Source organism: Hipposideros armiger, unplaced genomic scaffold (assembly GCF_001890085.2).
Source record: "Hipposideros armiger isolate ML-2016 unplaced genomic scaffold, ASM189008v1 scaffold_150, whole genome shotgun sequence".
NCBI classification, from domain to species: domain Eukaryota; kingdom Metazoa; phylum Chordata; class Mammalia; order Chiroptera; family Hipposideridae; genus Hipposideros; species Hipposideros armiger.
The window spans coordinates 2,026,210-2,043,275 of record NW_017731500.1 but is presented as its reverse complement, the minus strand read 5'-3'; the positions used below and the strand labels follow the sequence as shown (position 1 = coordinate 2,043,275).

The 17,066-nt window shown below is 48.0% G+C and overlaps 1 protein-coding gene across 1 annotated transcript; it reads left to right on the top strand.

Annotated features, from left to right (window-relative positions):
- Positions 1–1,036: 1,036 nt before the first annotated feature.
- Positions 1,037–6,517, top strand: SOX9 (SRY-box transcription factor 9). The gene is made up of 3 exons (XM_019650939.1): positions 1,037–1,846; positions 2,789–3,042; positions 3,636–6,517. The coding sequence occupies exons 1-3, from the start codon at positions 1,416–1,418 to the stop codon at positions 4,478–4,480; spliced, it is 1,530 nt and encodes a 509-aa protein (XP_019506484.1). The 5' UTR covers positions 1,037–1,415; the 3' UTR covers positions 4,481–6,517.
- Positions 6,518–17,066: the final 10,549 nt, after the last annotated feature.

The window sequence follows — 17,066 nt, the reverse complement described above, 5'->3', positions numbered from 1 at the left end:
GTGCCCATTTATTTGGCTTTTTACAAACCGAATGACCGGCCCCAGCCTGGCGGCCTGGGACAGCCGCAGCCGCAAAGTTCGATCTTTCAAAGCCTGAGCAGTTTGCAAACTCCTATCCACCGGCAACTCGGCTGACGTTTTGACTCGGCCGGGCGGTGAAGAGCAGACCGTCAAAACAGTGGCCCTGTCACTAAGGCGCGTCAGGGGGTGGGGGGTTTGGGGAACTGGAGAAGTACTTGTCAGGGTTCAAGGTCGGTGGGGCGCGGGATGGCTTCGCGAGCGAGCGAGCGGGCGCGGGGCTGCGACCTCGCGGCAGCCGCCAGCCTTCGCCTGGACTTAGCTTTGGTTTTTCATTGATTCCCTTTGCAAGAGCGCAGCAGAATCCCAACCAGCCGCACCAGCCCCGGCGAAACAGAGCATGTTAATCTATTTATATGGATTATTACAGAGGAACAGCGGGCGTTGAGTCACCAAAACATTTGCTTCCAAAGACCATTTCTAAGCACTTTCGGAGGAGGCAGGCTCCGAAAGGAGAGCGCAACCTGGGCTGCGCATTAAGGAGCAACTGCTTTTCGAAGACTGAAAACTCCAGCTAAGTCCCTGGTACGGCGGAGAAAGCAGTGAAAAGCAATGCTTGGGGGTGGGGGTAGATCCTAGTCTAGACACACACACACACACACACACACACACACACACACACACACGCACACGCACGCAAAGATTCGCGCGGGGACGGCACCAAAATTCTGACATTATGAGAGTACAGCGAACTTACACACTTGGATGTCCCTGGTCCCCCGCCTTCCCCGAAGCACACCCCACCCCCCAGGCCGGCAGCGGGACCAGCGGCAGCGCTCCCCGCCCCGCCCCTCTCCTCCCCTCCCGTCACCCAGCCCAGTGCCACAATCCTCCCCCCCCCCAATCGGATCCAATCAGCTGCCTGCCAACCCCTGAAATGCCGCGCCGTGATTGGCTGGACGTCTCTAAGGTGAGGCGGAGTATTTATTAAAGAGCCGCTGGGCTGGGAGTCGGAGAGCAGACAGCGGAGCTTGAAACTGACTGGGAACTTCAGTGGCGCCGCGACTTCCCAGTCTCACCCCGGGAACTTGTCTTTGCAGGAGGACAAGAAAAGGGGAGCAAACGTCCCCACTTTAGCGCTTCCTTCCCCTCCTCCTTCTCCTCCTCTTCCTCCGCACCCATTCGCCTTCCCCCCACTTGGAGCGGGCAGCCGCGGGCTGGCCACCCCGTGCCTTCCTCAGTGCTCGCCGCCGCAGCCGGGTGAGGCACCAGGCTCCCCGGGAGCCGCTCGCTCTGCGTCCGGGCAGCCGAGGGGAGAGGAGTCTGCGCCTCGAGTCCCCGAGCCGCCGCGGCTTCTCGCCTTTCCCGGCCACCCGCCCCCTGCCCTGGGCCCGCGTATGAATCTCCTGGACCCTTTCATGAAAATGACCGACGAGCAGGAGAAGGGCCTGTCCGGTGCCCCCAGCCCCACCATGTCCGAGGACTCGACCGGTTCGCCCTGCCCTTCGGGATCCGGCTCCGACACTGAGAACACACGGCCCCAGGAGAACACGTTCCCCAAGGGCGAGCCGGACTTGAAGAAGGAGAGCGAGGAAGACAAGTTCCCGGTGTGCATCCGCGAGGCCGTCAGCCAGGTGCTCAAGGGCTACGACTGGACGCTGGTGCCCATGCCCGTGCGCGTCAACGGCTCCAGCAAGAACAAGCCGCACGTCAAGCGGCCCATGAACGCCTTCATGGTGTGGGCGCAGGCGGCGCGCAGGAAGCTGGCGGACCAGTACCCGCACCTGCACAACGCCGAGCTCAGCAAGACGCTCGGCAAGCTTTGGAGGTAGGGCGGCGCGGCAGGGTGGGCTCCGCGGGCGTGGGGCGCTGGCACAGACCTGCTCCCTGTGCCCCGCCTCCTTCCCGGCGGGAGGGGGGGGATTACGGTCCCGAAGCGGGCGGGGTGGGGCCCGAGGGGGGGTGGGGGCGACGTGTAAGTTGGCTCAGAGTTTGCCAAACTTCTTGGGTTGCTCTAGGAAGGAGGGGGGGGATGTCTAGGTTGAGGGGGAGGGAGATAGCCAGAGGATGGGACACAATTTACAGGACACACGGCGGGAGGGGGCGGCCCCCTGATCTCCGGTTGCTATGAAGTTCAATCCCAAGAGAGGGGTTGGAGTGCGAAGTGAAGTTTGCCTCTCCCTCCCTCGAGCTGCGCTCTCTGGCGCAGCTCTACACCAGCGGAGGTGGGATGAAGGGTGGGGGAGACACCGAGGCAAGAGGCGTTCCCACGGCTGGAAGGGGAGAGTAGGGGGAGGCTGCTGGTAATAGGTGGGCGCCGCGTTGCGGGGAGGGGAGGGGGGGGCGTCAAGAGGCGCTCCTAGCAGATTAAGTGGGTTTTTGGAAAGTGTTTAAAGTGTTGGGGCGGGGGATAACTCCAGTAGCAAAGACGTTTAGAGTGGGCGCAGGGAGAGCTATTTTCAACTGTAGCGTTTCCAAAATAGAAGCGACAGGGAGAGGGCGGGGCGCGAAGTAACCGCTCAGGTCTGACTAAAAGAACCGAGATTTCTTTTTTATTTTCTTTTACTTTTTTCTTTTTTCTTTTTTTTTAAGAAAAGTTAGGAGCCGCGGCAATGGCTGGAAAGCAGGGAGGAGGGTGGACGAAGGTTGTGTGCGAAGCTGGGGAGAGGTCGGGGTAACACCCCCCCCCACCGCCGGCCTGACAGCTCTGAGAATTTCACAGACACCCCCCCTTCTCTCTTTTTCTCTGCGTCCCCTCCTGCGCCCCCAGACTGCTGAACGAGAGCGAGAAGCGGCCCTTCGTGGAGGAGGCGGAGCGGCTGCGCGTGCAGCACAAGAAAGACCACCCGGATTACAAGTACCAGCCCCGGCGAAGGAAGTCGGTGAAGAACGGACAGACAGAGGCGGAGGAGGCCACGGAGCAGACGCACATCTCCCCCAACGCCATCTTCAAGGCGCTGCAGGCCGACTCGCCGCACTCCTCCTCCGGGATGAGTGAGGTGCACTCCCCCGGCGAGCAGTCCGGTGAGTCCCCCCACAGCCCCCCAGCCTAACCATCCAGAGCCCCGCCTGGCACACACCCCAGGCCTCCACCTAGGAGGCTCTGCTCAGGCACTCTGCGCTCCCCTGGGAGGGAAACACCACCCCTGCACCGAGTCCTCCTCCCCTCTCTGCCCTGGGCCCCACGAAGCCCCTAAACACACACACACACACACATACACACACACACACACACACACACACACACACACACACCCCTGCCTACTTGCGGATCAATTTTCATTGCGAGCTATAACGCCTTTACAGCTTCACAGGACGTCTCCCTTTTTCGCTTTGCTCCCGCACCCCAAAAGCACACACAGGGCTCTTCTATAAGTAGCAGTTTGGTCTTCTGGGCCCTCCTGGCTTCAAACCCTCCCCTGGTAAAAGGCGCCTGCCCAGTGTGTCTTGGCGGGTTAATCACTCAGGGTCCCATCTACAGTGCAGCGCGCGATCTGCGCGGATGCGGCCTCGTGACACTTTCGCAGAGAAGGGAGGGTGGGGGTTCCTAAGACGAGAGCCTTTGCACGGCCCCTGTTTGATTTTCCTGCTCTTTCTTCGGCTTGTATTACCTGCAGGGCAATCGCAGGGCCCACCGACGCCACCCACCACCCCCAAGACCGACGTGCAGCCCGGCAAGGCTGACCTGAAACGAGAGGGGCGCCCCCTGCCGGAGGGGGGCAGACAACCCCCGATCGACTTCCGCGACGTGGACATCGGCGAGCTGAGCAGCGACGTCATCTCCAACATCGAGACCTTCGACGTCAACGAATTTGACCAGTACCTGCCGCCCAATGGCCACCCGGGGGTGCCGGCCACGCACGGCCAGGTCACCTACACCGGCAGCTACGGCATCAGCAGCACGGCGGCCACCCCGGCGGGCGCGGGCCACGTGTGGATGTCCAAGCAGCAGGCGCCGCCGCCGCCCCCGCAGCAGCCCCCGCAGGCCCCGCAGGCCCCGCAGGCGCCCCCGCAGGCCCCGCAGGCGCCCCCGCAGCAGCAGCCGGCGCCCCCGCAGCCGCAGCAGGCGCACACGCTGACCACGCTGAGCAGCGAGCCGGGCCAGTCCCAGCGAACGCACATCAAGACGGAGCAGCTGAGCCCCAGCCACTACAGCGAGCAGCAGCAGCACTCGCCGCAGCAGATCGCTTACAGCCCCTTCAACCTCCCGCACTACAGCCCCTCCTACCCGCCCATCACCCGCTCGCAGTACGACTACACAGACCACCAGAACTCCGGCTCCTACTACAGCCACGCGGCCGGCCAGGGCTCCGGCCTCTACTCCACCTTCACCTACATGAACCCGGCGCAGCGGCCCATGTACACGCCCATCGCCGACACCTCCGGGGTCCCTTCCATCCCGCAGACCCACAGCCCCCAGCACTGGGAACAGCCCGTCTACACACAGCTCACCAGACCTTGAGGAGACCTTACGCAAAGGGTGACGACTGGCGTGATGATCCTAAAAATGAACCGAAGAAAGAAAGAAAAAAACCAGAATTTCCTTTGGACAGCTTTTTTTTTTTTTCTTATTCCTGAAAAAACATTTAAGCTAAAGGCAAACTCGTACCCAGATTCCAAGACAGAAACGTTAGTTACCCAAACGCATGACCACCGTGTTGCGAGACAGTGGCCAGGCCACTCATGGCTAGACGGACCAGCGGAACGACAAGAAACTGAGCTTGGAAACCGTCGAGGCAAGCGTGGAGGATGATGGGAAATCGTGTGATCCATTTGCTCAATCTCTCTGCCTGTTGGGACTTTGTAATTATTTTTTAGCAGTAATTAAAGAAAAAAGTCCTCTGTGAGGAGTATTCTCTATTTTAAATATTTTTAGTATGTACTGTGTATGATTCATTACCATTTTGAGGGGATTTATACATATTTTTAGATAAAAAATTAAATGCTCTTATTTTTCCAACAGCTAAACTACTTAGTTGAACAGTGTGCCCTAGCTTTTCTTGCAACCAGAGTATTTTTGTACAGATTTGCTTTCTCTTACAAAAAAAAAAAAGTGTGTGTGTTGTATTAACATAGAAAAAAAACCCCACAAATTTGTGTTATGTGATCAGTTGGGGGGGGGTTAGCTTTGCTTAATGCCTCAGGCTTTCTGATTCAAGAAGGAGCTGCCTTAGGAAAATAAAGGCCTTATTTTGCAAATAATGGAAGTACACATTAGCCTAGAGAAGCCTTTGGTAAGCTTTATCATATATATTTTTTTTAAATGAGAAAAACACCTTGAGCCTTAAAACCATGCTGCTGAAAAATACTCGCGAACTCTTTTAGTGCATTTCCTTCTGCATTGGCTTGTTCATTGCAGCCTTAACAAAAGAAGAAGCAAAAGTCAAGCAAAGGAGACGAGATCTGTTTTGGGGATGTTTCAGCAGCCAGTAAGTGCCCCAGCACACTGCCCCCTGGTTGCCTGCCCGGCCCCATGTGGACCACAGATGCTAGAGTCCTCTCACTTACACTGTCACCTGTGCCTCTCTGAACACCAGCAGTTAACCTTCAAGACATTCCATATGCTAAAATTTATTTATTTTGTAAGGAGAGGTTTTAATTAAAAAAAGAAGAAAAAAAAACTTTTTTTTTTTTTTTTGCTGTTTAAAATTTACCTTCTTTAAAATAGGTTGTTGGAGCCTTCCTCAAAGGGTATGGTCATCTGTTGTTAAATTATGTTCTTAACTGTAACCAGTTTTTTTTTTATTTATCTCTTTAATCTTTTTTATTATTAAAAGCAAGTTTCTTTGGATTCCTTGTCCTAGATTTGTATAAATGCCTTTTTGTCCGTCCTTTTTTTTTTTCTTTGTTTTTGTTGAAAACAAACTGGAAACGTGTTTCTCTTTTTGTACAAATGAGAGGCTGCAAATGTAGTGTATCACTGAGTCATTTGCAGTGTTTTCTGCCACAGATCTTTGGGCTGCCTAAGTGTGCGTGTGCGCGTGTGCATGTGTGTGTGTATGTGTGTGGGTTGTGATGCAAGCATGCCTGCATTCCCCTGCACATTCTCTTGGAGAGAGGGAGGAAAGGGGGAGGGGATCGGCCCACTGACAGACCTTGATTCTTAATTACATCTGTGGCTGGAGAGTTTGAGGATTGCTTTTTAAAAAAGACAGCAAACTTTTTTTTTTTATTTAAAAAAAGATATATTAACAGTTTTAGAAGTCAGTAGAATAAAATCTTAAAGCACTCTTATAATATGGCATCTTTCCATTTCTGTATAAAAAGCAGATCTTTTAAAAAAATATTTCTGTAACTTAAAAAACCTGGCATTTAAATCATATTTTGTCTTTAGGTAAGGTTTGGTTTGTGTTTGTGTTTTGTTTGTTTCCTTGTTCCCCACCACCACCCCACCCCCACCCCAGACCTTTTGTTCGCTCTGTGAAACTTTCCTTTTTTTTTCTTTCCTTTTTTTGTATATTATTGTTTACAATAAATATACATTGCATTAAAAAGAAAACCGCCCTATGGACTTATTCACCCCGTTCTCTTGTTAACAGGATGATTTGGGCCCCAAAGAGGTTGTTACATGCTAATCACTGTGTTATTTTTGTTTTTTATGTGCACTTTTGGCAATCCTAAAATCAGCAGTAAGAAGAAGACTGTGAGTCCTCAAAAATCCGCACAGAAAAATCTTGACAAGTGCCACCCCAGTATGTCACAAAGAGAAGTACATGTCAGTAGTTGCCTGCTCAGGCAAAATGTTTGTTGTGGTTTTAACAACCTCATGCTTCAGGGCTAAAGCTGTTCCCTTGTGAAAGTCAGAAGGGAATATTAGACCTGAAATCACTAGCTTGTCAGAAGACAGAATGCCAGAGGGGGACTTGCTTGTCTGAATTCAACAGAGCACACTTTCTGTTACCTAAAAATGGGGTGTCCATTTAAAAGGCAAAGGAAACCAAAGTAAAACAGTGTCCGGAGGGGACCAGTGTGAAGTCTGTTCTATTAACCCATTTAAGTAATTCAGAGTTTATCTGCAGGGACCATGGAATGAGATGATTTTTCTGTTCCCTCCAGTTTAACTCACCCTGAGAAGACGCAAAGCTATCCTAGAAGTAATAAGACCTAATCCTGTTTTCCTTGGCCCCAGTTAGATGGGAGTTTCCAGGATCAGAGAGCCGTTCAGGTCATTTTTCATTAAACAGATGAAATCACTCCTTCCCTCCCACCCCTGCACAGAGACACCCCACCCCCACCCCAGCTGATTGGGGAAGTGTCTCCACCGAGGCAGATCGCCTTCCTCACCTCAGGCTAGCTTTACTGCTGGGCCCTCCTCTCTGACAGTCTTAACCAGCATCCAAACTCCCTGGCCATTACCTCACATTGTCTGTTTTTGCTTATTAGATTAGTTATCAATTCGAGGCAACATTAGTACTGGGCTTCCTTGGCAAATTCTTTGAACAAACATGGATTGAGGGCCGGTGATTGGCTGAGTGCTGCTGCCCCCACCCCCACCCCAGGCGTCAGATTCTGTAGCTTGTTGGTGCCATAAACGTCCCATTTGCTTAAGCCCAGAGTCTATCTTCCATTCTTACAAAATCTCTATTTTTTCCCCTTGCCAACACTCACAAAGTCCTTTTCAACAGCCTGTGATGTTGAATTCTTCTCCGCCCTTATTCACCCAAATCCCTGTCTGTCAAAATCAATACACACCATTCCATCATGACCGCCCCTTTCCCTACCAAATCTATAATGTTTGTTAGATTATTCTGTCTACTCCTGGAAATATTCTCTTTTCCTCAGTATGTGACCTTTGGCAGACCTTCTTAGAGCCAGAATATTCTGTTAAGATATAAACTTGCTAGGTGACCTAGAGCAAGTGGCTTCCTTCCCTGGGCCTCGGTTTCCCCTTCTGTTAAGAATGTTGATAATCCGTCCCTCAGGTAACAGAGCTGTTCTTCGGACAGCTTTCAGCATGGAGCAGACTGAGACTTGACTGGCTCTGAATCTCCTGGTCCATACAGGATTGCTACCGCTTTGGAATAAAAGGCAAATAAATGTTTGGGGGTTTCACAAACTCCCCAAAGGGTTCTGATATGCAGGAAAAATACAAGGGACACCGGAGTGCAGAGAGAGCATCTCTGAATCTACTCACCACCATCTACCAGATCTAGTCAAAGACCCACATCACCAGATTATAAAATATCTTAGAGGAAATTTTAGTCTAAATCCAGAAACGCAGAGCTTATCACCCTGACAACAAGACAGTTATTAGAAACCTAGGAAACAGTTCTTCAGACCAGAAGAGGTTTATATTTAGATCCAACGTTATTTGTTGATTTGCACTGGTTTTATTTATTTATTTATCTATTATTTATTTATTTACTATTTTAGCAAAAAGCGAATTTTTTTTTTTAAAGATTTTTATTGAGGAATTGGGGGAAGGGGAACAGACAAGTTGCTGTCCTTTTGTTCTTCAGTCTAGTTGTGGAGGATGTTGCTTCACTGGCCCAAGTTGGCACCATCATTGTGCTCTTCCCTGGCAAGGCAGATCAGTCGCCGGCTTCTGGATGGCTGCTCACTGTGGCTGCTGGCCGCTCACGCTGGCTGCTGGTTACACACGGTAGCCGATGGCAACCCACTGAAGCAGGGGCTGCAGCCTACGCCGTCGCCAGCGACTCACGGCAGCCCAGCTCCAGGTTGAGCTGCCGTTCAGCATCTTAGCTGTAGACAGTGTCACTGGCCCTCATATGTGGGATCCGAACCGGGGCCCTCTGGCGTCCCAAGCCAGTTCTTAACCATCGCGCCACTCGGCCGGCCCCAAAAAGGGAATTTTTAACCAAAGGGAATAAACAAAAGATATTTTAAAAACACAGAACCAGTCTTTTGGGCTAATACTAAAATGGCCCTTTTCGATTAGTTTGAGTGCGTGTTTGACTTTCCCACCTCAACTCCATCCTATCCCTTCTCTTCCCCTGATTTTCAAAATCCACATTTTGGAGGCAACATTGTGGCACTTTTTAACTTAAATTAATTGATGACTATTGCTATAGCCAGAGATGGACTTGACTGCGACACTAAAGAAGTTAAAGCTTCAGGACTCATCACTTGCACAGACGCCTATTAAGGCCCTGTAATTAATCTTATACTTTTTAGATTTAAATGTAAATTCTTTTTCTAGAAGACTCCCCCCTCAAAATGTTACTCAGCCATGAGAAAAATGAAACACTGCTATTTGCGACAACATGGATGGACCTTGAGATTATCAGGCTAAGTGAAATAAGTTAGACAGGAAAAGTCGGGAACCATATGACTTCATTCATATGGGGGATAGAAAACTGAAAGCAATAAACGAACAAGACAAACAAACAAAAACTCATAGCACAACAACAATTTAGTGGTTACCAGAGGGTAAGTGGGAAAGGGGGGAGGCAGAGAAGGGTAAAGGGGATCAAAATTTTTAATTAAAAAAAGATTTAACAGAAAAAAAAATAAAAGCAATTACTTATTTTTAAAAAAACTGATAAGCGTCAGGCCCTACAAAACCTGCGTCTGTTGGACAGCAAACCATAGCTGTTGAACAGCGAACGATATGACCATAGCTATTGGACCGCAAACCATACGACATCAGAGGCCGCAAGCAAGATGCTTTTCTTTCTCTTCTCAACAGTGCCTGGCACTTAGTAGGTGCTTTGTAAATACAACCTTTCATCATATCCATGGATCTGATGGCAATGTCACAGAATGCTTTCTTGGGACTCTCTACCACAGCTTTCTACCGCAACTTTCTTATCCCTCTGAGACGCTAATGATTTTCATTTCTCAAAAGATGTTATCTCACAGGCATCACAGAGGTTCAATGAAAGAAAACCCACAAGAAATGTTAATTACCTCTCCTCCCTCATTTCTTCACTTCCCCTTCCTACACGTTTCTTTTTTCCTTTCTTATGCCTCTTATCCCCTGCATTTTCTTAGGGTCTCTCTTTGACCCTGGCAGCTGAAAAAAAGTTTGCTGGGCCCTAACTGGGCTCTTTCTTTTCTATCATTCACAGACTACTAGGACTCTTTTTTACTCTGGATATCTGAAGAAGAACTGTTTTTAGAACAAACACAACAAGGGGCAGGCAATGTCAGATTTGCATTCATTCAAAACAACCAGGCAAAATTCGGGTAATAGGTACATTACCTCCAAGCTACTACTAGAAACAGTCCTTGAAATTTCAGGATTTTATATTGAACTCAGTCCAGTTACCACGGTTTCAGGTGGCCGTATTCCACCTTCGGAAGATGCCTACTCCTCGTCTTCCCCATAAACATTTGTGGAGTACATCTTGTGGGTCAGAATTCAGCAGTGACCAAGACAGGCATCGCCCCCACCCTCATGGGCTTTACATTGAGAAAATAAATAATCCTCCCTGATGTTTTCTTGTTCACGTGGTATGAAAAAAAAAAAAAGACAACTGATTAGGGCCAGTTCAGAAGCTATTGAAGCCATCCAGGTGAGAGATAAGGGCGGCCTAGTCTAGGATGGCAGAGGGGAGGGTAGTTGACAGATTTGGGATTGGTTTTGGTGAGAATTTCCTGAATTCTTTTGTTCTCTCCTAATCTCCATCCATTTTTCAGTGCCATGAAATTTATTCTGGCCCAATTTACATACACATAGCCCCCTCTGCGTTCACCTTAGTCATTCCCTCTTGCCCATGGCAATAACGCTCTATTTGTCTCTCTACCTCTTTGATGACACACGGATTCATGTAAACTCACAATCCCCTTTTCACCAGAGACCTCAAGAGAAGGACCCATCTGGTCCCTGGTATCCAAAGGGTCTCGGTCTCTCTCTCTCTCTCTCTCTCTCTCTCTCTCTCTCTCTCTCTCTCTCTCTCTCTTTTGAGGGGGGGTGGATTTTTGTAAGAGTTTATTTTATTTGAGTCAAACTGATGACATATGCCAGAGAGTAAGACCTGAGATGCTCTTCCAAGAGGGTCTCTTAATCTCCAGAGATTTAGTTAATCTACCCCCAGGTTGATGGAATCAGAAATTTGGAAGTTATAGGAGATCTTTATTTTGCACTCTCATTGCAAAACTCCTTTATACATCTCAGCTGTTGTGTCTCCTCAGTTCTTCTAGAATGCGTACGTTGATTGAGAATGCACTTCTCCTATCATGGAAAACTTTACCTGCAGAAAAATCGTATCTCTGCAGTTCCCATCCAATAGTCCAAGGTGATCCACTCCTACACCAATATGCTGTGAGCCCTGTCTTTCTTCCCAACGATAGCCCTTCAACTATTTGTACGGTTTTCAAGTTTTCTTTTAGTATATTCCCCCATGCTATACACTCCATACTCCAATACATTTCACACCTGACCTTGTTCCCAAATCCTTCCATAACCTGTCATTCTTTTTTAAATGCACTTCACTTACTAGCATTCCTCTCAAATCAGCATGCCCAGAATTATTTCCAGGACTCCAATTTTGGCTTGACTAATGTGGAATACACATAGAGACATCCCTTTTGTAATCAGAAATTGTGCTTCTATTAATTTAAATTAAAATTGTGTTCATTATGGTAGTAGCCAAATCACCCGGTTATATTATGGTGAGAAATGTCTCACCTATCGGGTAATTGTGCAACTGATTTTTTGGAACTTAATTACCAAGTTTTACATGTACCTCTGTCTTGACTGGAGCGTGACATATACAGGCTCCATGGAAAGAAAGAGAGGAGAAGGGATTTACATCATCAAGCCTTTACATTGCCAGGTACTGTGACAGATGTTTTATATACATGATCTCATTTAATCCATTTAATAAGCCATAGAGACAGGTGTTATTATTACAGTTTTATTAAGAAGGAAACTGAAGTTCAGAGAGATTAAGCAATTAACCTACAGTCGCATGAACTAGTATCTGGCATCGACAACTACCACTGGCTGCCCAGCCCCACTATCTGCCACCCCACCATGTCCCAACCCGAGTCCTCAGTTTCCCAAAGAGAATATGAAATAGAGTTTATAATGGGAAAGGGAGAATAAATTCTCATGTTGCAAATTATGTTACCGGGAATCGGTTTAAAGCAAAATATGACCATAGGACCTCCCTCACCTTATTCAACTCCTTTCAAATGGCTACCTCTGCACTTGGAAGAAAAGCCAAATTCTTTACAAAGGATGCTATGCCCTACTCCAGGGATTTGCAAACCACAGCCCATGGACCAAGTCCTGCACCTCACCTATAGTTGCAAATAAATCTTTATCGGAGCACAGTCATGCTCATTAACTTACATACATCATGTACGCTGCTTCCTGCTATGATAACAGAATGCAGTCATGGCAACAGAGATCATGGCCTGCAAAGCCTGAAATATTTCCTGACTGGCCTTGACGGAAAAGGTTTGCTGACCATTTCCCTACACGGTCTAGCCCTTGCCTATTTCTGTGACCTCCTCTCTTGTCATTGTCCTCCTTGTTCCCTATGCCCGCACCCCTTTGCCTTCTTTCTCGTGCTCAAATCTCTCAAGCTCTTTGCCATTTAAGGGCCTTTGTACTTGCTACTTCCTTGACCTAACGGGCCCTTTCGTCAGAATTTTCCCTATTGTCTTCCTTCTGTCTTTCAGATCTCATTTCAAGTGTCATCTCCTCCCTGGGGCCTTACTTGACTATCCTAGATCGCGTGGTCCACTCCGCCATCACCCCAGTCACTCTCCCACTATCCTGTTTTCATAACAACATCACTTCCTGAAATTATCTTAGTCATTGACATGTTTGTTTCCTCTGACTAAGGCTTCGAACTTTGTCTTATTCCCAATTTATCTCCAGTACCTAGAAATGTGTTCAACACATAATAGGAGCTTCAGTAACTGTTGGTGAATTCATTGATATATTAAGCCATTTTTACTCTCCCAGGTTCTCAGGTGGAAGCTGAGTATGAGGGGTTCAAAGGCAAAAAGTTGTCAATTACTCTGTAATTAAATAATCAATTAAGTGAACATTTGATGGGTATTTACTATTTCAGGGCAGGACTCCAACCCTAATAAGATAAGGAGCTCACAAGAAACAGGATGGATGTAGAGTAATGAAACCAGCAATAGTGTTGAGTTAGAGGTGTGCACAGAATGCTGTAAAAATACAGAAGATGGAAGGCAGGAGAGAGCCTGCTGGGGGAAGGGGAAGTACTGAGGCACCCGGAAAGGACTATGCAAGACAAAGGGATAAAGTGCAAGGCAATGACAAGTTGGTTCAGTGTGACAAGGATTGGTGATGGGTAGGTAAACCGCAGAGAATTCATTGAGAGATAAGCGGAAGTGGAATCGTGGGGAACGTTAGAAAGGTTTGAACAAGAGCAATGACAAGGGCACTTGTGTGCTACAAAGAAGGCATGATTCTCCCTACACCAACCCAGGCTTTTGACCTTGTCGGGAGACTCCTGAAGAATCTCTTCTGTAGTCCACTGCAGAAGAGAGTAAAGCCAGAGCTGAGGACGAGGCCATGGCAGTACAGTGGAGAAAGGGGGGTGCTTACGAGATTCTAGGAGGACACGTGGCAAAATTTGAGAACTGGTGGGATATAGACCCAGAAAGAAGACGGAGTCAAGGATGGCCTCTGTGCTCTGTCCTTGCTGACAAGGTGACAGATCGTGCCATCTACCAAATTGTGGCATGTAGGAAAGTAGTTGACACTGCTTCGTGGGCACTTGAAGGTGCGTGTGGATGAGCCTACAGTTGAAAATAAGCATGATATTTGGATGGTGATCAAATGCAACTTTATTTTGGTTTTACTGTCTCTTTAGACTTCATTCAGGAGCTGGGACCTTCCCTTGGCCCCGAGTGATCACTGGGGGTGGGACACCAGGGTATGAAAACATGACTTCCCCAGCATTCTCAGAAAGTAAAATGTCCTCTGGTTATGGAGTTATCACGTGTCTAAAGCTCATTGAAATACTCCATCCTAGGTAATAAGTAAACTGGCTTAATGTTAAATTTTCTTTGCTCTTCAACTCATGATTGCTTCATGATGGAAACCTGTAGTGGGGAAGAGGGTTTCTCTGCATGGTCCCTGGTGGCCCCTTTCCCACTAACTAGCTGCTGCTGTTTCCTGTCTGCCCAACAGACTCGAAGGGGACAGGACAAGCAAGGAAGGAAGGAGAGGAGGAGAAAGTGAAAAGGACATTTATCTGGATGGCGTCTCACTGTTGGGTCCTACTAGATGGTTAATGCCGAAATCCCTGGGGGGGACAGGTACCTGATCAGAGCTAACTCTTCTCCCCTGGGGCACTTTCATGACTCCCCATTTGTGCGGCTGTCTTGACTCAGGCAGATACAGTACTCTTCAGACTGGTAGTTTTCAACTCCTACCCCACTGCAGAGCACGCTCAGAACACCTCCAGCCTCTTCCTAGGAGGTCTCCTTGCCCCCGTGGTGACTGTGCTAAGCAGGACCTAAGATGATCCCACGCTAGCACTCTCTCCCCGGGAACCACATTGCGTTAGTGGAAATACATCGCTTACCTAAGGGAAGTCAACCACTCACACATGTTACCTGAACTCTTGAGACAGGCACCAGTTCTCTGTGTATCCTGACTGTAAGAACTCATTTCGAAGCTTTGTGAACAACCTCTTTTAAAGCTCCATTGGCTAAACTGGGGGTTATTGGATCTCAGCACCACGCCTCCCCAGTGAAGTGAGCGTGGGTACCGTTACATGGCAACAACGCTCCAGAAAACAGGCTTCACAGATTGCCTTTCTTATTTCTGACTCTGCCCCTCCTTTGTTTTATTGAGGTTTTTGAAAAAACCATACATACAGTGAAATGCATAGATCTTAAGTGTATATAACTCTATAATGGGTGATAAATGCGTATATCTGAGAAACCACCACCCCTATCAAACTAGAGAACATAACCTTCATCCCGGAAAGTTTTCTCATTCCCTCTTTCAGTCAATCCCCATCTCCCATAAACAACCACTGGTCCGTTTTCTATCACCGCCCATTAGATTTGCCTGTTCTTGAACTTCATGTAAATGAAATGAGACACAGTATGCACTCATTTCTATCTGGCTTCTTTTGCTCAAAAGAATTTCCGAAAAAGCATCAGTGCTTCATGTATCAGTGGTTTATTCTTTTCTCTTCCTGAGTAGTATTCCCTCGTATAAAGATACAACGATGTGTTTATCCATTTCCTGCGACGGACATTTGGAGTTCTTTCCTCATTTGGAACTAGTGTAAATAAATCCGATACAAATCTCTCTTGGGAAAATACCTAGAAATGTTAGTGCTGGGTCATGGAATAGATGAATGCTCAGCCTTGTAAGAAATTGCCAAGCCACTTTTCCAAAGTGCATAAATCGTGTCACACCCCCACAAAGCCATTAGGACAGTCCTAGTTTCTCTACATCAATACCAACATTTGTTGTCATGTTTTGAAAATTTGACAGCTACTTTTGTGGGTGTGAAATGGCATGTCAGGCTTTTACTTCGCATTTCCAATGACCCCTCTTCCTCAGCGTAATTCTCCTGCACATCGGTTTGCATTGCAGAATTAATGCGACATCAGATCTGACGACCCCCTACACTCTTCTGGAAGCCACATGTTTACTTCCTTTCTTTGGATGGGAAGAGTTTGGATATCCATTTTTCTTATGACTTCTCATTTTTGCAGCTGTCTCTGTGCTGTATAAATCCAGCTAGACCCACATAGGGCGTGCCAAGCACTGTGAGAGAGCCAGCAGCACTGGTCCCCCAGGTCCAGCTGGAGACAAAGAGGACTGGGAATCCAAGAGTGTCTAATATGAGACTCTCAGCTCCCTTACAGGCAGCTTGGGAGGTGGAGGAAGTCAGGATAATGGAGGGAAATGTGAAAAGCCCAAATAAACATCTGAACTTCTAGGTGGTGCTTATTCAAATTAACCTAACTTTATCTGACCTGTGGAGAGCTGACCCACATTTATTCTGACCCACATGCGGATAAAGCGCTTTGTAGAAAGATGACATTTCTGGGGCTTTTGCACTTTATCGCTCAAAGCCCCTGAAAAGGCTAATATTTACTCCCAATCTGAGTATCCTTCATCTCTGTAAGTTCAGAGAAAAAAAGAGGCACTTCTCTTGTAGGGTTCCCCAAAACAGAGATAGAGGAAGGCGTCTGGAGCCTTCTTTCCCCTGCCTCCCAGAACGATCATGCCTTAGCCCGCGGCTTCCCAGTCAACGGATCTGCCTCTCTCCAGAGCCAATTTTGAAAGTCCCTGAAATTTCTGAAGCCTTCACTGAACATGAACACACATCTGACCTCTGAGTTGATTTCATCACCCAGCTGGCCCCTGTCTGAACCCCTGCCTCCATGGAGAATTCTTGAAATCCATCCTATCCTCCACCTGCAGCTGTTTTCTGGGATTTGAAAATAATAAGAATAGTAAGAATAATAAGGCGTTTTTAAGTCTCCCCTCTGCCCCTGCGCCTTGATCCCTTCTGCTCACTGAGATTCTTCTGTTGTCCTGTTTTCATCGGTGTTATCTGGTCATTTCGATTCAGCCATAATGCAAGTGCTTAACTGTTGAAACCAAGCCTGCTCCTCATGCCAGACAACAAAATTAAGATGGCAGGGAAGTAACTTGAGCCAACAGAGTATCAGAAACCAGCCATGAGCAGTAGCTGATCAATGGACATGAGGCCAAATGAAAGTCAGCTGTCCAGCTAGAGGCCAGCACCCATAGCTATTAATCAAAAACGGTCCTCTGGGCATAGGCTGTGGAAAGAACTGTCTTGCTCAGGTCTATTCAGACACATTGCTCGAGAGGTCATAATCATCCCGACAACAAATGTTTCTTCCTCGTCTGCCAGCTGACAGGCGCAATGCTAGAAGCTAATGGTACAGAGGACCCCACACCTCGTAGGGAAAGACACCCCCCCCATTAAATAAGTCATTTTAATAAACTACGGAGAGCTATGTTCCTGGATTAAGGATAGTCAGGGGAGTTACGTGAATAAAGAGTTGATAGTCAGGAGTGCCCTAGCTTCTAAAATTCATCATCTGAACGTGTATGGCTTTGAAAGACCACATGAAAAATGAAAGATTACTTA